At 37.9% G+C, this 21,057-nt stretch overlaps 1 protein-coding gene across 17 annotated transcripts in view; it reads left to right on the top strand.

Annotated features, from left to right (window-relative positions):
- TENM2 (teneurin transmembrane protein 2) overlaps positions 1–21,057 on the top strand; it is a 1,269,291-nt gene that overhangs the window by 1,196,158 nt on the left and 52,076 nt on the right. For 14 of the 17 annotated variants that reach the window (XM_032447373.1, XM_015875932.2, XM_015875930.2 and 11 more), the window contains 2 exons: positions 1,183–1,383; positions 2,777–2,989. In XM_032447373.1, the coding sequence (XP_032303264.1) occupies positions 1,183–1,383; positions 2,777–2,989 (414 nt within the window). The remainder of the gene's footprint in view (positions 1–1,182; positions 1,384–2,776; positions 2,990–21,057) is intronic. The other 3 variants (XM_015875931.2, XM_015875935.2, XM_032447374.1) reach the window with 1 other exon arrangement.

Genomic DNA, 21,057 nt, shown 5'->3' with positions numbered 1-21,057 from the left:
GCTTATAGAAAAGTTGAGATTTAAAAGATCAAGTATTGTTCACATAAGTTAGAGTGAAAATGTCTCTGCCTTAATTTAGAAGGATCAATTTGGAAAAGATGAGAGATAAATCACTTTCATTATAAACTGAGATTTTCCTAGAGCTCCAAGAGCGAATGCCAATCATTCTTGGTTCTTCTCCTGTGAGCTGATATATACTAGTCATGAGGTGAATTCATTTTATTTAGGGCATAAGTTTGACCTTGGCCCTCAATTCCCCAGCAAAAGGCAGCTGGTAGAGCCTCACTGCTGCAGCTTGCAGGAGGGCATAGTACACTTACTTACACAAATCCATGGTATGAGATGGAAATTTGGAAAAGTGTAATGTTACTGATAGAGTTTATTTGAAAGAGAGCTCGTAACACTCCTTTTATTTATCAGGGCTGAAATGGCGAAAGACATTTTATGGATGCCTGTCCATCATAACAGTTTTCGCTTTCTTCTTCTGTTGTTTCCAGATGGAGAAGAGATGAAATCTGTATCTACATGTGTGTTTCTTTATTTCTTAAAGATTTGTCTGCTGGTTAGAACGTAGGTTGAAATAACTGGGTCTTGTCAGTCTCACTGCCCTGATGGGGTTGGAATGGAGTTCCTGGTGTATGAGTCTAAAAGAAGCTGAAAGGCACAGATAATTTGACTTCTGGGTACCTAAATGAGATATCACAGTATTGTCCTCACAGGCATCCAGCATTTGGATGGCAGTAATAGAAGCATTGATGAAAATATTGCATTTTGTTTGCTTATTTTATTTTATTTCTCAGAATGCTGTTTAATTCATCAGAACCAAAGTCCATTTAAGAAGTAATGTTAGGGTTAAGGCTTATGTATGGAACTCTCACTGTGTGTATGTAGCTTTTAATTTTGAGCCTTTGTGCTGTTTCTCCGCAGAGTTTGTACAGTAAGTGTTCATTTTTCAGTCACTCCCTATTTCAGATGGACCTAATGAAAAACACAGATTGCTTCACACTTTTCTGTTCTCGGGGCAGGTACTTACAGGACTTGAGGAATCACAATTTGTTTTATTTTGCCACTGTGTTAAGAACTTCAAAGTATCCATCCACTTTGGTTTTTTTGTTTTTTTTTTCTATACATTATATTGTGAGAACTGACCTTTGTGTGCATTCTTTTTGTTTTCTTGTTTAGTTGATTGCTTAGATCCAACGTGCTCCAATCACGGAGTTTGTGTGAATGGAGAATGTCTCTGCAGCCCAGGATGGGGTGGAATAAACTGTGAGCTTCCCAGAGCCCAGTGCCCTGACCAGTGCAGTGGGCATGGCACATACCTGTCTGACACTGGTCTCTGTAGCTGCGATCCCAACTGGATGGGTCCTGACTGCTCCGTTGGTAAGAAAACCATTCCTTGTGATTTTGCGTTGGTGTTCCTATTCTGGCAAAATGCTAATATCGGAGGCAAATTTGAAATGCAAATAATTTACAAAATTGTCTTAGGAACAGGCCTGGTCCTGTTCTGGACTGTGTTGGAAATAAGCATGCATACATTATAGATTATTTTATGTGACATCCCTAATTTGGGAATGACAGCTCGGGGTGGGGGTGTGGGTTAGAAGCCCATATTTCCTTCAGATACTGACTTTCTTCTGAACTGAGAAAGTTACCTAATTGCTTCATATCTCTTTCCTGACTTTGACTGAAAACTTCCATTGCAGAGATTCACAGATATGTCCATAATATTTGAAAATACTCTATTTTTGGTGCTTGCTTTATGGCACATTGCAATGCTACCCATCTATGAAAAATCTCACAAAGCAGAAAAGTCCCCTAAATATGGGGTATTTTTCAGTTGTGCACAAAATATTTAAACAATCAGTTTTAGGGCAAAAGGCACTCTAAGAAGCAAGAACAAAAGCACACACTGAAAAAGTCATTCTCTTCAATGCAGCAATTGACTGAATATTGTAAAAGTGTTTATTCTAACAGGAGGAGCTAAGGGGTAAAAGAGAACAGCTTTGACATGACAGCAAATGTTCTATTTGTGGGGAAAAATACTTGGAATTTTGCATTTATATTGTAAGCTGATTCTTGAGGTGCAATTGTCTCTCAAAATAACATTTACAGCTTTCACATTTATTCAGCTATTTCTTAAAATTAATGACTCAGAGTACCCCACCAGTGAAATGAGTATCGAGATATGTTTTTTCTGCTTCATGCATCAGCAGCAGCCAGCAAAATTCATGAATGAGAATTTAAACTGTCAATTTCTTTGATGATGCATGAGGCAAAAGACCCTCTGCTTTTCTACAAGGAGCAAGGTACTGAGTGTCTCACCATTATTAGCAGTAGGATTCCAAATCTGTCACTTGCCAGTATCTTTTCCAGTCACTCCGAGAGTTTCTGTGACCCTGAATTGTCACCATTCTCTGCTGAATGTTTCCTAGGTGAGTTTCAGTCTCATTCTTAACAAACAAATGCGCTAAAATCAGTGCAGGTTCAGTTTTGAGTAAAGCACATCTATGTTCCCCCTTCTGCCATGCTGAAAGGCATTGAGGAAATCCTCTGCATTGGAATGGAGGACACAGCTCTGCAGTGTTCTGTCCAGAATACAGTAGCCGAGTTTTATAATGATTTGCTTAACTTTACAGCTAAATACTTAATGCTGGTTTTGATCCCCACACATACAGGCCTGCTTTCAGCATAAGGGCACCTGTTCTGCTCAACTGCTGACTTAGGTTGCCTCTGACATAAGCCAGCTATAACCTGTATTCTTTTTTTTTCCTAGAAGTGTGCTCTGTAGACTGTGGCACCCATGGGGTGTGCATTGGTGGAGCATGTCGCTGTGAAGAAGGGTGGACAGGAGTGGCGTGTGACCAGCGTGTGTGTCATCCCCGTTGTACAGAGCACGGAACTTGTAAAGATGGGAAATGTGAATGCAGAGAGGGCTGGAATGGGGAGCACTGCACCATTGGTAGGCAAACGACAGGCACCGAAACAGGCACATATTGCTTTCTTTTCATAAATCGTAGAAACATAGTTACTGTGGTGTTCTGTGATAGGCTGTTCCTTTAAGGACCCTAACGCTATCCAATATTATCTTGGGCTCCAAATGCATTGGGTAAAATGCAGATGAGCTCTTAGAATCATTGAAAATAAATAACAAGCTGGTTTGGGGGGCAAAAAATCCACAGCAAATGAGCATTAGTAAGTAAAGATGTAACAAATGGTCCGTCACGGTGTCCTTTGAGCCGAGCTTTTCAAACTTAACTAAACATTCCTTTGTGTGAATGGCATCTTTTTTAATTTCCTGGTCTGATGCATCAGTGCTTTCCTGCTATTATACATCACATCTGAAACACACCACCACCATCTCCACACAGAGCAGGGGTCAAGTGGTGGAGGAATAAGTGCTCCTGGTGCTACAGAAATAGCTCCCTAGCATTTCCCTGTGTTGTGCTGTGACAGTGGGCATGGTGTTTGCATATAGACAATCACAGCATGGGAGGGCCTTGTCAGTAGTGCAGCATGCTGCTGTACCCTTTCCTAATAGCGTGTTGCTCAGCGCAGTGTTGGCATCATGCAGAGTGCTGTGACTAACACGATTGCCTCTCAGCTGTGATGTGTCAGCCTGGGAAGTTCAAAAAGGTTATACTTACACAAAGCAATGATGTGCTATCCCTTCAATTACAGCACTTGAAATCTTATTTTGAAGAGGAATTAATTGTTTCTAAATGATGTTCTTTATTTTGTCCCTATTAGCAATCAGGCTGGGTATTTGGACTGTATTATCAAATTCCTTGGGGAGGGGGTGGGGAAGGAAGGAAAAAAATGTTATTTCCCCATATTGTAGTTGAAAATGGGAAAATCTAAGTGGTCAAATCTTGTTTGAGCAAAATTGTATAGAGCAATAACTTCCAAATGCAAGCTGGCAAGTTTATTTTCTTCTATCAAAAAAATGATAGAGGACGGTGAGGTGTACCTTAAGTAAAAAGCCGGTGAGTCAAGAACCAAGATCTTGAAGTGATGAATTTACCAGGGAAAAAGAGTAGGTCAATTGAGATTTTCATGGCAATAAGGGACCCTAATGGGACAGTCCTATTACAAGTGAATTGCTATTTCTTTAATTAAAAGTATGGTGAGATTATTGCATCCCTCAAGCTGTTTTTCTTTTTCATTCCCCTCTGATTTCTCCTTGAATACATAAACCATTTCAGATGCATACATGAGTTGGAAAATAAAAGAATATGCTTATTGGGAAGAAAAAAAATGGTATTTTAGGGCACATCCTCTGACACTGTGGTGCTGCATGCTTCCATCCACTACGCCAGTGTGATTAAAGTCAAAGCTTTTGTGATGGAACAGTTTGTCACCAGCAAAGATGCAGAGTGTTTATTCACAACTGCTTTCTGACTTCCATCGTGTCAGCATCTCTCTGCTAGATGAATCCAGGCGTTTTGTTTTAATATTGAGTACTTACCAGATCGTTACAAAATGCCTACTTTATAAATATTTCTGCATTAAGTTGTGTAATAATTGCTTATTCTAAAAGTTGCTTCTTTGCCCAATTGTGTTTGTTTTTTTCTTTTTTGCTTTATGATCTTTTAGAATCATGCCTGTTTAGAGATAATTAGTGTATTTCAAGTCTTCATTACTGTGCACACAAAAAGATGTCTTGTACCGATATCATAAGAGAACTCTGGAAATTACAAGCTGGACAAGTGAATCCTGAAGTGAGATTTTTTGTTTAATTCTCAGAGCTGTGAAATATTTTCCCTATTATTCTTCTTTCGAGAGAAAGGCCAATACTGCTGAAGTGATTCAAGTCAATAAGCGTAAGCTGGTTTTGTTTGGTATGCATTAGAAAAATGTCTTTTAAATTCAGTGTGGATCTGCCTGCAGTACAGATTAGACTTAGGGGAAAAAAAAATAAATAAATAAAATAAAATAGGTTTGCTTGTCCAGTTATCATACATTTAAATTTGTGCAGTCATAAGCTGTGTGCTGTATGTGGATGGATAGATGTTGTTGTGACGAGGCTGTATTAATGAGACATTCCCTGACTGTCAGACCATTGACAAAAGCAACAAAGCATGATGCCAGGGGTGGAAGTCGACTCAGAGAAGCATCACAGCTTTATCCCATCAGTTTATTTTCTCTGGTTTGCTTTTACCACAGAGGCTCTCTATATGGGGCTGAAAAGGAGAGAGAGTGGAGGGTAAGGGTGATAAAACTGAGCTTTGTCAGTGCTTGTGCAGAAAACACTAGGAGTTACTACTGGACAGTTGGTCCTTAGAGAATAGATGGGTGCTTGGAACCAAGTTTGAGTTGCTTGGTGTACCTTTAAACATTTGTATGAAGAGCTAAAACGTACTTAAATTTTACAGGAAATCATTCTAACTTAGTGCACTCCCTTTATGGGTTCAGCTTTCAATTGGAAGGTTGAGATCAGAATTATTACTAGCTAGGGAACATCTGCATTAGGCCATTGTATTCAAGAATGTTAATTTGATGTGTACTTTTGTTGGTTTTTTAATTCAGAGCAATTCCCTTAGTCCTGTACAGAAGGTACCTTGCAAGCCCCACAAGTCTGTCTGTTCAAAGAGGAAGCAAGGCCAGGTCATCCTCAGAAGGCATATGAGCAAAGGTTGAATCTTTCTCCTCCCTCTACACAGTTTCAGTTTTTTAATAGCTGTGTTCAGTCTTCACAATACTCACTCCCAACACAGGAGAAAACTGGGATTCCTGTAGGAATCCTTTATTTGCTCTGAATGTCCACTTATTGCTAGACCCAATCTGAAATCCTTTCAAGCCAGGAGATAAGCTTGCTTTGATTTTAGTGGCTTAAGCCAAGTCTCCTTAGGATATGTACTTTGTGAGGGAAGAGAGGTTTCTATATGTAAACCAAGCTGTGTTTTATTCTCTTTGTCTTTCTTTAGCAGTTTCTCGTTCTATATTCCCATCACAGTGGAAAATAAATCATCATAGCAACCTGCAGGTATCCAGGTTTATCAGGTTATTTTGTTCTATCTAATTTACAGTCAGTCCTTTGAAGACAGTGGGCTAAATGTGTACACTTTGGCTTTTCAGCATTGAGTATCTAAGCTCATATTACCCTGTTGCGAGCTTTAAACGAGAATGTGGTTTGTCTCTGCATTAGCTGTGTTATAGGAAAAAAAAAAACTCTGCAGAGTCTCCAGGAATGCCCCTGTGAGCTCAATGGTAACAAGCTGTGCAAGGCAGCCTTCACCTATGTGTATCAGTGGAGTTACATATAAAAATCAGTAAGCACAAATTCCATGTCACACAGATTTTGAAGAATCTGTATCCAAATAATATGAAAATGAAAGGGATGGTGCCTGGTCTTACTGAAGTGCTGGCTGCAGCAGAGCAGAACTGTACTCTAGACACTACATTTCACTTGGCTACTTCAGGTAGGAAGAAAAATGGCTTACTGGAGTGATGATAAAGAAAATGAATCTTTTCCCAGGGCAAAAATAGACCTGTCAGGATATCTTTATTAAGTGATTACTATTCAGTGATTGCAATTATGGAGGAAGTTATAACTAAATAATAGAGGTAATCTAGATGAGGAAAAGATTATTGGAAAACCAATAACAAAGCAAAAGACTAAGATACAGCAGTTGTTAAATCTTGAACCAATTTCATGCCAGAATGTTAAGATGAAGGATTTATCTTTTCCTTGAAGCATCTGCTTGTTGCTAAAGCATGCTGTTATGAAACTGTTCTGTTACTTTCACTGAAAATAATACTTGAATGTGTAAAACTATTGTTTTTAATCTACTGTGAGGGTGTTCTCTATGTAAACTGTCAGAACTGTAGACGGAGAACAGTGTGATATGTAAGGAGATCTTAAGAAACAGGCAAAAAATACCATTTTTAAAGTGTAATTCCATCTGTATTTCATATCCTGCAGCCTGAAATACAGCTGCCATTAAGTGATTTGTAAAGATCTTACTGTGAGACCAGAGAAACCGGGATTTCATCCTAATTATTTTTAAGTAAAATTTAAAAGACTGCAAACATGTTTTATCTTACAAGGTGAACTCTCTCATTGGAAGTCGATAGAGGAGATTTTATCGTGGCAGCCTGCCATATTCCCAAAGCCTCTCTCTCTTTTGCAGTAGGTGCAAAGTGAGTGCTCCTGCTTTCAGACAGGAAGTTGAGGGAAGATTGGAGTAAAGGATACTGGATAGTACAGGTCCGCTCTAAGAACTTGTAAAATTAGATTTCAGTCATTTATCCAGCCAAGGTGGCTGCTGTTTGTGTTCTGTATTTTCAGAATAGTAGGCTGACAGTTTGTATAGTGAAACATTCTAAAACTCCCAAACAATGAGAGAATTTACCTCAAGTGGGCAAATACTTAAAATCCCATTCCTTTGGATTACCAAGACTCACCCAGCCGATTACTGGATGGACAGCATCCCTTGTCTGTTTTGTAAAGGCAAAGAAATAATGTTTCCCCAGGTGTTTTTCTAGCTCTTAGACATGTTTACATTTTTTTTTGGAGGCACAGAGGAATACCAAATATAAGGTGAAAGCATTTAGACTTCTACCTTATCATGAAGTCAATAATCGATAGGGAAATAAATAATGGAGCGTTATCTTTGGTTACAGCAGGATATTTTTGTTCCGTGATAATACTCTTTGTGTCAAAGATTTTTTCTTCTCCTGAATTTTCTAGTAATTATAACGGTAATGATTCAAAGATGAAGTAATTTTCAGAAGAGATGGAAAGTGTGTGGGAGGAGGCAGTAGAAAGCCATCGGATCTGACAAAGAGCAATTTAGGAGCTAGATATATTAGACTTCAGTGCAGTTCTGACTTAAAATTTATCTATACCACTTTATACCTTATCAAAGCATAAAAAGCTCTAACAAAGACAAGAGAGATTTAGTTTGCATGCTCCATAGAGTGAGAAGCACAGTGTTTTTTCACTTTATTTGAAAAATGGATAGCAAGTTTGGGTCATGACCACCTTTCATGGTGGATGATACAAAAATGTGTTGGTAATATATATGATGCCATGACCAGAAAAGATAGGGGCAATGACTGTTTCTGTGTATGTGAATTCAGGTTCATCATCTGTGCAGTACAGTCTTCCTGTTGTCTTTTCACCTGGTTTCTTAATAACCGTATCTTTGATGCAGTCAGGGTTTCATTTGGAGTATCATAGGATTCATTCCTCCCATGCATCTCTTCAGCAAAACAGAACAGTCACAGATACTGTATGAGTTAATCTCAGATACCCTCAATGATTTCTGTTGTTCTCCACACATAATTTACATTTAAATTTAGCATGCAAGTATAGGTAGACTCAATGGGAGAGGGGGATGGTCCACTAATTAAGTGACAATTTTGTCCATTGACTTGAAAATGGTACTTTCTACTTAGGTTTCATGGTGGTATATAATATTGTTATTATTTTAAAAATCTTTGGACAGACCTTTACACCTAGTTCCTACAAAGGAAGTATCCACTTCAGAAAGAGGTTACAGCAGAGAGACTCAATCTTACAGTGACAAAGATATATTTTACTACTGCTAACTCATTTCACAGCTGTAGCTCTAGCTGATGCTCCTGATCCATTTATGACTATCAGTGTATATAACATAGTGCTACATAGACTTGTAGGTAAAGGTGATATTTAGAGAATCATGTTCACCCATGTCACATCATTCCATGTTACCTTACAAAGTGAATAGAAGAGCTAGGTGGTATTGCAGTCCAGCATCACTGTGCTTCAGTAAAGGTGCAGGTGTCCTATAAATAATCAGTTAAAGATTTGTTCCTGGGAACGGTGGTGCTTTCTGTAATTCCCAAATGCACTTGCTATTGTTGTTTTTGTAAATGCCATCTTTTATCTCACCTCCAAAACTTGTTAATAATATCTCTCAATGGTAGCCCCCAAATTACATGCTCAGTAAATAACATCTCTTATTTGAGAGCTTATCATATTTTCCTTTCTGATCTGTAACTTTCTGAAGTCCTATCCCAGGAACTTAACTGTACTTTGCTACTTTTGTCCATCAGGTCTAAGTGAACTTTTTCAGCAATTTATGTAGCACTAAAATATCCAGAACTACCATGTGTATCCTCTTACTTTTTCGTAGCCAGGGGCGATAGACTATTTCCTTCCAGATACATATAATCAGCTATGTGGAGATTTGCATACAGTGAGAGCAGTTTGACTTTTAAAGAGTTTAGAAACCAAATTCATTTTCATTTGCAGGATTTACACTGGGCAAGTAGGGATCTTTTTTTGACCAGGAGACAAAATTATTCACCAAGAAGTTTTCTGTTACCATTCTTTGCTGAGAGCTTCCTATAAATGATTGAAATATGCCACAGTGCAGTGACAGAACATTTGAGCAGCTTTTTTCTTTCCCTTTATATAGGATATATGCAGAACATGACCTTACTTCTCCCCTTTTCTAGCCCAAAAACTGTAATGAGTGTGTTTTCAGCAAGGCTTCCTGCATTTTGTCTGGTACTTCAAAGATGCACCCAGCAGATCTCGGTGAATAGTTTTCCAAACTGAAATCACTTTTCTTTCTCCTTTTGGAGAGGCTTCTACATGAGCTATACTGATTTTCTGGCCAATACTTGAACTGTTAAAAGACTACAAAAAGGTAGGGAGGGCAATCAATCAAGCTGCTGATCTAACTTTTCAAAGGGCAGAGCTGATTTTGCTGTTCATAGACGTATTCACAGCATCAGGCAATCTTTTCTTGTTCCAAAGATAATGTTTTCTGTGTTATTTTGTACCCTGCGGTGTCAAGCACAGCTTCAGCAAGTGAGTGAATAACATGGTATTGCTGGATACAAAACAACAAAGACACAGGAATGCTTGTGAGAGGTCAGTGAGATAGAGATAGAATAGTAGTGCCGGATCTTGAGAAATATGGATGCGTATATGCAGGTATAATATTTATTAAGAAACAAATATGAAAGAGAACAATATCTGCCCGTTCTTTTGAGGCCTGCTGTTAGTGTTCCTATTAAAGATATTGTTTCCATAATGATGCTTATTCTTGATTGTACATCCTCAAGATATAATTATTGTATTTTTTTGTATCAGTTTCATATAATTTTTTATACTCAAAAATGCAGCTAAGGACAAATGTGTTTCATCTGCCTTCTGCAGCCTCTATGGAATAACCATTCAGATGTAAGCTTTTACTTTTTCAGCTTCTTGAGAATTTTGTTTCTGATTCCTACCTGAGCACTGTACTTATAGGAGGATGCCAGGAGAAGTTTGTCTTCCTAAGCAATCTGATGCTATTGAATTTCTCCAGTTCATAATTTTAGTTTAATATTGTATTAAAAATACTGGTGTCAGGATGGAAAAAGCATCTGTGCAGTGTCAGTCCAGGATTTTGCTGTGTGATCTGTTCAGGGCTTTGGGGAAAAAAATGAGCTATTGAAAGGTTTTTCTTTAAACTATCATCAGCTGTGTTTTGTGCAGTATAACTCATTGAGGATAAAGTGGAAACTGATGTTGAATATCAATACATCGTTCTTGCAGTGCTTTCAGTAAGAGCATTTACTTAGAAAAGAATTAAAATGATCTTAAGAACTGCACGGGGGACTTGTTCACAGTGCTGGCTGTGAGGCGATCTGTGTCCTGAACCATTCATAGTGAGCAAAGTTCTGACAAAGGCAGTCCGCGCTTTTCTCTCATTCTTTCTTTCTATCACTATTCTGACCTGCTTATGAAATCGTTACTAGGATAAGCTCATCTTCTGGAAGTATTTCCTTCAAGTAGCCTCAGTCTGCATTTTAGATACATCTTTTTGAGTTGTATAAACAGAAGCAGTGTTTCATGTCAAAAAGAAATGATCGTGTCATGCAGTGTATTTCACTTCCCAGAGAAAAAGCAGTTGTGTGTGTAACTAAACTGTAGGAGTGTGATCCAAGCTTAAGCATTGTAGAAAGTGTTGGAGTCTGAGGTTGGTGGTCACTGTTCACACCTGGATGTTGAGAATGGGAATAGTTGGGGTAGTGCTAAAATCATTGTTATTTGAGTTCTAGCTGCCATTGAATTGTAATAATGACTTTGGGTTTATACAATTTCTAACACGTATTACTGTAGTGTTTTCAGTGATGCGGTATTGACTGACATATAACTGTCGATACTCTTCTGTCAGTTGTATTCAAAACACATCCACACTGTGACAGAGACAAAGCAACACTGGTGACTAATTAGTCCCTATTCTAGCAGCAGTTCAACACCATGTTACTAAAACCCCAGGAGAAGTGGAACACGATAAATTAAGGTTACTATATTTATCCAGGTTCTCCCTTCAGTCAATAACAGGATTAGAGCAGAAAGGATCCTTTGTCCAACTATTTCCTTAAAGTCTTTCAGATCCTAGAGCTGATCCATAACAATGGCTGCCACATAGTAGATTTCAGTGATCCAGTCCAAGCAGGTACTTCTCATAAACAGTTACGCAGCACCTTTTATTTCACAAATACTTCAGTGTGACATGGATTGTTGTGTTATCCCTAGTAAAATGTATGTGGATTTATATCTGTTGGCTTTTCTCCCTCTAATTCTTAAAAAGACTGTAAAGGTGCTTTAGCTTTTGCCTTACTATAACCCACCCACTGCATGACCCATGACCAGTATCTAACACATACAATTCATTCTTGTGTTGTCCCTGGTTATTGGGAGCCAACAAAGAATTGCAGACATTCAAGTGTAAAGCAGGTTCTTCATTCTCTCAAACATTGTTTGCATAATGGCATCTAAGTACTACCCAGCTAATTAATATTTTATCTGTTAGAGGATGCCCTTAAAGGGCTGCGTTTTTCAAATAGGAAGCCATAATTTGGAAAAGCGGCCAATCAATGTCAAACTGCTTTTCCTAGTAACATTGTATTTTTAGTTGCTATTCAGTTTTTAACAGTCCGGTGCAGAGTAGGTGGATCAACTCAGTATCAATAGACTGTGACAAGCTTTCAAAATGTTTTAAAGATGCCATGCAAAATAGCTGCAGGGAAAGGTTTAAGTATTTCTTCCTCTGTGTTTTTGGGTGACTGGTGTAGGCTGAGAGCCACATAAACTGATAGTTAATATTTCGTCTAATCGAAAATTATGGACACAATTTAACAATTTAATATGTTTTTACCAAAACCTACATGAAGTAAAGACTAAAGCCTTCATTCCAATTAACTATGCAGATTAGATCTTTTTAGGTAGATGCTGAAAGAATTTAGTTATTCACAAGTGATGAGTAAGATTCACAGTGCATCCAGACAATGTGTGTTTTAATTTGCCTCCAGACAGTTTCTCAGAGAACTGAACATCTGAACTGAAGTGCTTCAAGATGCAGTCCCTGTTATGGAGAGGACTAGTATTGGTAATTGGTGTGTTACCTAAGAAATCAATATAATGTTGTAATCCTGATTAAAAACCAGTGTTGTTTATTAAAAAGTAAACTATTTTGTACTGAAAGATAGTATTAGGCTCTGATTTTAGATTGGAAACAGTGCTAAGAGGACAATTATCCAAAAGACCTAAACAGTAAAAATGAACAATTTGGGGATAGCATGTTGCCCTACTATGCAGTGATTTATTGGTCATAAAAGCAGCACCACTTCAAATACTGTGATTTTCCAACTGTTAGGAATCAAACTGATTGCTGCGCTGTTTGTGGAGTGAGTCCCTCAAGAATAGCACTGGAGTTATTTTTGTAAGTTCAGCATGCACAGACACAACAAAACTAAATGTCACACACGATGCTGATTCTCCTAAAGCCAAAGAGACATTAGTACAGATGAGAGAACTGACTTTTTGTTTTAACCGCTGGGAATATCAGGAAGAAGAACTCCAATCCTTATGTAGCATGTTGCCATCAACTTTTCAGCACATTTTAAATATTAACTAATCTGACTTCTTTATTTTCCATTTAATGAAGCAAAGCAAAATGTACCCTTGTTGGGCTGCAGATTCTTTCTCACTGAAATTAATAAAAGAATTGGCGTTATGGCATGTAGTTTAATGACAGAAGATAGTATGCCTAAAATGGGGCAGTTATAGAAAAAGCAGTTGCATGTCTCTCTCTGTTCCCTATTTTCTTTTATTTTTAAATTACAGGAGTACTTGTTTTTGAACAAGAAAATTATTACTGAAAGCAAGCAGCCATGGGTCTTTATTAGCAGCTGAAAGGAGAGAGCAAAATATGTTCACATTTTAACAGATCCTGATAATTGTATTTCTGACACATAGGTCTGTATTTGAGTACACCACTAACAATGCAGGGAAAATAAGGATAATATTCTCCTTCCTCTTTCAAAAAATAAGAAAAATGTCTTAGACTTAAGGCAGAAAATCACTGCCTAAGAGTTTGTTAGGAATATGAAATAGAGGTTGCAGCACAGTTAGTAGATAGCTGAGTCTGGAGGAAGGAAAGAATAGTGATACAGGTTTTTAGATCTGGTGCATCAGTTTGTTGGCTCATTTGGATCCTAGGGATGAAATTATGTTTTGTTACCACCTCTCTTGGATCATTATTAGTTGATGGTTTATCATGTAGCTGATCATTGCATCCTGTGCATGTTTGGCTTTCTTTCTAATGTCAGAAATATGGATTTAGAATGAAGAAAACCTTCCATATTTAGAGGATGGCTTGTGAGAGTCAAGGTCACTTTGTGAAGGTTATGAGGGCAATGTTTGCCTAAAGGAAATACCAGGTGATTGCTATACTAAAGAAACTATTAATCTTGTTTCAGTAGCTCTGCATTACTTCTGAATTACTTCTCTATAGAGATGGTTATGAGCCAGAAGCCAAGAGAAGATATATGCTGTCATACTATTGTATGTGTCGCTAGAAAGCTGAAGGGGAAATAAGAACCCTAGGAAAATCTATGCTGATGAGCAATCAGTTTGGAGTTGCAGCTCTCCTTAATTCAAATGCACAGAGGCCTACAGAGATCATCAGTTCTGCGATTTCTCACTGAAATCCTCTGTTAAATAATTTTATAATTGCTTTGTTTGTTTATGTGCTGAAGAAAAAGGTGAATTAAAATTGACTGAATTCATTGTTAATTTCAAATAATAGTTCATATCTTGTATCATAAGACTTGATCACACATAGATCACACATATAATACTGAATTGACTCCTGAAATTTTTAATACTTCTCAGCTTCAAAAAATTTTACTAAAATGAAATTGAGGTGGTCCTTATTAAACCTGATGGTTTCCCTTTTCCTTTTAATCTCACAATGTGCTGTGCACAGAGCATTTGTTATTTGAGTCTTACACCACCAGTATTTATATTTCTGGTTACCTTGAAATTCTTATTAGTGCATGGGAAGTTTTAAGTTTCAGATGCTTTGTGAAGAGAAACATTTATTCCAAGAAACTGGATAAATTTAAAATCTCTGTCTCTATTTCAGACTATATCCGTTTATTCTGCTTCTGTAATCACAATCTCCCCTATAGTCATAAGGACTTTTTTCAGCACTTCAGAGATAAAGCACTGAATTTTTGAAATATTCTAGCAGGATGTGCACAGAGGATCTGATTTCTTGGACTGAATTGAGATTAAATGGAATCCTCTTTAAAAGTTGTTTGCATAAAATACAACCCTAAGCTTTAATTATTTTATTGCTGTATTTTAGTGCTTTAGATGGAGATGTTATAAAATGTGAGGAAAGATGTCAGTCAAATGTGAACAAGTAACAACAAATCAAAAAGAATGAAGTTGGCTCTTGTCAGTGTCGCTCCTATTTTTGTAGTCCTGTGACTAGAAAACAGACATACAGGTCTGTTATAGGTATGTTTCACAGGGCTATCGCTGCTGGGTCGTAACTTGAACTACGTGATTCCATTCCCTCGTAGGAAATAAGAAAATTCAGTAAGTTGTTTGGTACAGAATGAAAAGCAGGTAGGCACTGGAAAATGCACTAAAACATCTTCAGCTTTCTGTGTGGAGCATTGATGAGAAAGGCAGACCTGTGTCCTTAAGGTGCACAATAGTTTTCCCAGTCAATGAAATCTGGCTTTAGATGGATTTTTGGGAAAGGTTCCTAACCACTTACAGGAGTTATTACAGTAAATTGGGTAGGCACTATGCCTGATTAAACATATTCCCATGTATGTATTTACTTTGAAACCTAAAGCTGTTCCAAAATTCACTTTGCTTGATTAAGACCAGTGGAGATCTCGTAAAGTCAATAGCGTCAAACTGCATCCATCCTCAGGCTTGATGGATTTGAAGGTCCTCAGAGACCTTCAGCTAATGTTTTGGTGTCGTAAGGTGTTCTTTTGTTAGCTAATCATGAATGATGCAGTGGAGCACTACCCAAGTCCTCTGCAGTTTGAGTTAGGACACCACTTCTCACTTTGTGCTCCGAGCTGCTGAATCGTTACTGTGCAGAGTGACAAAGCTGCTGCGTGCTGCTTGGTTTCACAGCTCTGAACAAATGATTGTTGTGTAAAGTAAAGCCTAATTGATATATGCTGCTAATGTTCTGCAACCCTTCTAGTGGGTAATACTTCAAATTCGAGTAAGACACGAAAATACACAATACCCAATTGAAATTCCTGGAAACAGGCCGAGAACAGTAACATAAGTTACTGTTTTATTTGTACTCTGATGGTAAATAGCCTTCGGAACAAACTCACACTGTGGTAATTTTCACTTCAGCTTTTCTAAGATAATTAATAATATGAACAGAAGACGGAAAAGTACAATTTCCTTGATATATTTTTATTGCACACTGCGATACTGCTCATGTGGGCTGTTAGGAGACATGATATTTTCAGCATTGCAAAGAAGGAACAAATTGCACAAAACTCCAGCAAATTGTCCTTCAGGAGTACAGTGTACGGCTCTAAGATTTTTGTTTTTTTACTTGTGTTATTGGAATTCCTAGTTTTTATTTTTAATAGCATTATTTCCTCTTTTTCCTGTTTATTTCTTGTTTTGATTTGTTTTTTGTCTGATGCAAACGTCATCATGATATATACTGTTGTACCCTTTCACCTAAAACAGACCAGTGACTGAAGTAGATTCAGGTTAGTCCAATGTACTGTTCATACACTTCTTTTGCAGCTGATGTGCAGTGATCTCTAGGTTTCTTGGCTGTGTCTCCAGGTCAGTGACTTGCTGTGTTTCTCATCCCTAGAGAAGGGTCCTAGCAAACAGGCCCAGTATAACCAACATCCTGCCTATCTCAGCATTTTAACAGTCATGTCAAACGTAGATGTGGGCAATGAAGTTCAAAGCCCATTTGATGCTTCTGAGGAGGAGAAACAGAGAAATGGAACCAACAAGAGTAATGGAAAAGAAATGCTCCATTCATAGCCAGAAATGTTTGAGTATTTATTCAGAGTTGAGGTCCGTACCAATGAGGTTAGGGGAGGAGCAGAGCTATCAGTTGCCTGATAGTGAATATTTTTAGTATAAAGCAATCATTGATTAAAGAGTCCTTCCACATTAACATTTCTCTTAAGTAAGGATTAAATGCTCTGGGCATTTTTAGAGGTGAAATGGATGGCGAAGACAACTCCCCTGGCAGATAGATCAAAATCAGCTTTTCAGTGCATTTAAATGTTATGGCATCTGGCTATGTGTAGAGGATTGTTCTTCACTGTGTAGGCAGGAAAAAAGTAACAAAAACTGTTTGTCTGAAAACATTCTGATTTCTTTAGCTGTTATTTGGTATTTGTGTATTTGGTACATATAAAAATTGGTAAACGGAATGATGTTATTCATGAGGCTTATATGAAAGATGCAGAATGGATACCGAGGACATTAGAATTAGATACATTTATAAAATGGATTTTATGTATTGCAACATTCATCTTCTAACCGGATCTGCCAAAACTACTCAGCATGCACAAACACAGAACTCCAAGCGTGTTGCTTGTGTATTTTAATTTGTTTTACATACATTACCTTCATGAGAGAATACTGCATCCATGTGCTGCACCGTTTCTTCAGTCCTTTGTATTTGTGGATATTTGAACCCCATACACTACATCTCTGATAATAATGTGAGGTACATTTGCTTTAATATTCAAATATCCAATAATTTTTGTCAGTTATACCGTGAGAAGCATAGAGTGCATGTTGTCAAAGCTTTTTCCATTCTGAACTACTCCAGAATGCTTCTTGAACAGTTGTTTATTGGTTTTTTTTCTAGCACTGTTGGATTTTCCTTTGGGACAGATGATATGTTTGCAGTCTGTAGTCCAAAACCGTGCAGTAAGGTGCTGTTGGGATCCATGCAGTGCTTCAGGAAGATGAGCTCAAATTATAAGACGTTTGTCAATATAGTTCTTTTCATCCTGTAGGGATTCCAGAATTCTATACCAAACTGAGGGATAGATGCTTGTAAGGCATACTAATCTGTGTGCAGGAAAATGTGTACTTATACTAAGGCTCATATTTATTCCTCTGACAGGGACAACCTGCACACTTATACAGGAACTGCATTTGCATACCTGAAAGTTAATTGCTAAATTATAAATTCTATACAGACGTCAATATCTGATGAACTGCAAGTAATTATACTGTAATAATGCCTAAAGGAAAAAAAAAAAAAAAAAAAAAAAAGCATATGCTGACCTGAGAATTATGAATAACACAGCTCTAAAATGGAAATATTCATTGATAATTCAGATTAGAAGGGATTTTGGGAGGTCATCCAGCCACTTCCTCAAATGGCATTATAGGGTTAGTTCACATCAGACCTCAACCAGGCCCATAGTTTTTGAGGCAGATGTCCTACAACTACCTTCACTGTCTATTAGAAGGGTGCTGCAGTTAAGCATCTAGAGAGGCACACTGAGCAACACAGGTAGTATACAGTATTTGCTTTCTCTCACTGTAGTGCCCTTGTATGTGAATGTACTTGTGTATGTGTATCCTTCCCTCTGTCATGGTTTCATGGGTTTTCATCGCTATTCGACATCATAACATCATGCAGTCTGTGTCCAAACATAAGCAGGATTAGAAATACTCTTGTAAACTACTCTTAAGTATTACTAGCATGAGAGAAGCAGTTCTGTTTGGTCACCAAATGCTGGCTGGGCTTACTAGTGCACTTTGATTCATTTCTAATCCTCCTCTGTATAGCTGTAAAGCTATTTGTATATTCACGGTGTTATGGTGAAAGAAATTCAATTTGTATTTTGAGCAGAAAGTGGATATGTGATTTTCTATACATAAGTTCTTATATAGAGAGTGAAGGAATTTATTTCATAATTTTGAGTTGGCAGCTTAAGATCTCTACCTCCTACACAGATAAGATGAGCTTTTGTCAGCTTAGCAGAGCTCTCAACCCCAGTTTCCATCCCTGTACCTTAGGCATTTTAAATATCCTGAGCCTACCAGATAAGAAGTAAGGCCTTGAACATGCTTTTAAATTTCTTTAAGAAGCCACTGGTGAGAGAATTGAAATAATATTTGATGTGCCTGTTCTTGTTAAGAGGAAACACTTCAGCACTCAACTAGCTGAATTTAGTGTAAGCCCATATATATTGTGTTGGCTGTAGTCAAGGCAAGTATAAGGGAGGTCAGATTCTTGGTGTGAAATGGAGTGTTGCAGTCCCTCAGAAGTGATTGATAGCGCAACTCCTATATATGCCCTGCATGTGGAATTTCTGAAGTGTATCAATGTATTCTGAAGTTAATGACTGAACTAAGAACTGTGTGCAAAATGGTGTTAGATCTGGAATATTAGCTTAGTTTAGTAGGACTGTGTAAAACTGTTCGGAAATTGAAAAGTTGATACCAGTGGTATATAGCTAGAATGGTTAGTTACATCCAAGTCTTTATTCTGTGTTGAATGGTCAGACTATTGCCATACTAATGAAAGGAGATCTCAGCATCTGAGTGATCCATTGCCATTCAGACTTAAGCCCAGGTTATCCATGACCCTTTCAGAATGCAGGAAGAGCTGTAAAACCACCGCAGCATTGTATAAACACCTTTTACCACAATCTTTTGTTTTTACCGTGCTTACTTGTCAGATAACACAAAGGAATAGCTGAAGGCACATCCTTGTCTGAAGAGCTGCCAGTGTAGTATTCTTTAAGTATTATATTAAGGGCCAAGGAACAGCAGACTGCTGTGAACACCAAGGCTGTACATTAGCTGATTGAAATCCATGTCATTCTTGTAGATTTGTCAGGATGGAGCAATTATGTTGTAGCCCTCAGCTTGAAGAATTGAGAAGGATGAAGAGTCAATCCAGTTGGTGAAGGATTCAGTCCCTCGTAAGATTTAATGGCTACTTTAATTACATTGTAGTCTGACAGTTTTTCTCAGGCAGATTCACTTCTCCATATTTGCAGTATTCCTGTAACAGGGCTGATCTGTTGTAGCAGCTTTCTTGTCCTTCATAGCTCACAATTTGGTGGTTTTGCTGTCCTCACTGTTTCTCTCTGTGCATTTCTTCAGAAGACACTGGAGTTTGTTAGCTTGCCTTGTTACCGCTTTGTGCTGTGCCATCATTGTTTGCATTGCACCAGAAATAATTTTATTGTTACCAAAACCGATCTAACAGACCTAGATTGAGATGTAAGTGTGTGAGCACAGCCTGGAGTTTTAATTCTACATCAAGCCTGAAGAATTACTTTAATGTAGTCACATTTCACGTATCTCACCAGAAATTGTCTGATTTAACCTCATTTGGCACATAAATTCCTTGCAGTTTGCTGCAACAAATGACAACATTGCTTCTGAGTGCTAAAGCCAGCAGTTTGAGAGTCTCAGTTAAATTTTCAAGCAGAAGAATTGCTGGATGGCATTTTTGCGTTGAGAAAAGCTAGCCAGTGAGAATGTGATCTCCCCTGCTGACCCATCAAAGCATTCAGAGAGAAAAATTGGATCTGCATCACTGGAGGGTTTTCAGTCCAATGAGAGAGCTGGGAGTACTGAGCCTTGGTAGTAGCAAGCAGTCCTGCCTTTTTCAGGGCTGATCTTTCACTTTTTATGTCAACAGTGTCTTAGACTGTAAATGTTTGAAATGAAGGCCTACCTCAGTAACTCCCTGGGATTGTAGAAGTTCCTGTTTGAGCGGCTGAAGTGTAGGACTTACTTCCAGTGTTCTGCAGGCTGTCTTCCCTGCATCATCCAATTGTGTTCCCATTTGGGTGAACATGGCACAGTACCTTCTCCACTGGGAAGTTTAGTTGGGTTGGGAGTGCAGAACGGAGTAAGAGCTCCTTTGTTGTTGTCCAGGCTTAAAAATATTTGTGTTATTTCCTGCCTGAAGCAAGAAAAAATAGATCACTGTGCTGGAATTATAAATCTCAATTAGCCTAGTGGAACTGTGTGTTTGAAACCTAATGCCTGGCATCTGCTGGTCAGTATCAGTTGTCCTTTTGCTGGGTACAGTTTTGACTTAGGCATCACGTTGTGTGTTTTTTCTCTTGACCTACTCCTGGGACACGGTGAGGGTGGGATTGGTAAATACAACTGAAAAATAACACGACTTTGTGCTCCACTGTAGATGAGGTTTTCAAAGTCTTGTATATTTATATATAAAAGTATCCCAACACTTTGCCAAAACATGTATTCATAAAAGCTCCATGACCTGTACAAATACATGGTTGCCACATATTTAAAATAATTTTTAAAATATACTAAAAAAGATGAAATATATAAAAAACTGTACAAATACATGGCTGCCACATACTTGAAATAGAAGGCAAATTACACTGTGTGCAAGGAAATTGAGTAGCAATTACTGTGTGAATCCTGACTTTTACAAATGAATGACTCAAATTCCCTGCCATAGCACTGTGATTAATGTAGGGATTTTGGTTATTACATTTTAATTAGGTTATCTGTTCTTTTAAATGTGAGGTCAATGTTTTGCTTGTTGCTCTTCAATTGACTGAATTTACACATTCTGTCAGTTTTGTCACTTTATCATTACACTGCTGATAAACTATTCATATAGATGTTATTTTAGAGATAAGCCCAGCCTGAGAAGGGTTCTTTCTCTAGAAACAATATTACATTTTATAAAGGATGATACCAGCCCTTCTACACTGTATCAGAAACATTAATACAATAAA

The sequence above is a fragment of the Coturnix japonica genome, chromosome 13 (assembly GCF_001577835.2).
Source record: "Coturnix japonica isolate 7356 chromosome 13, Coturnix japonica 2.1, whole genome shotgun sequence".
Classification (NCBI taxonomy): Eukaryota; Metazoa; Chordata; class Aves; order Galliformes; family Phasianidae; genus Coturnix; species Coturnix japonica.
The sequence above is the reverse complement of the archived record's forward strand: the minus strand, read 5'-3'. Positions and strand labels throughout refer to the sequence as shown.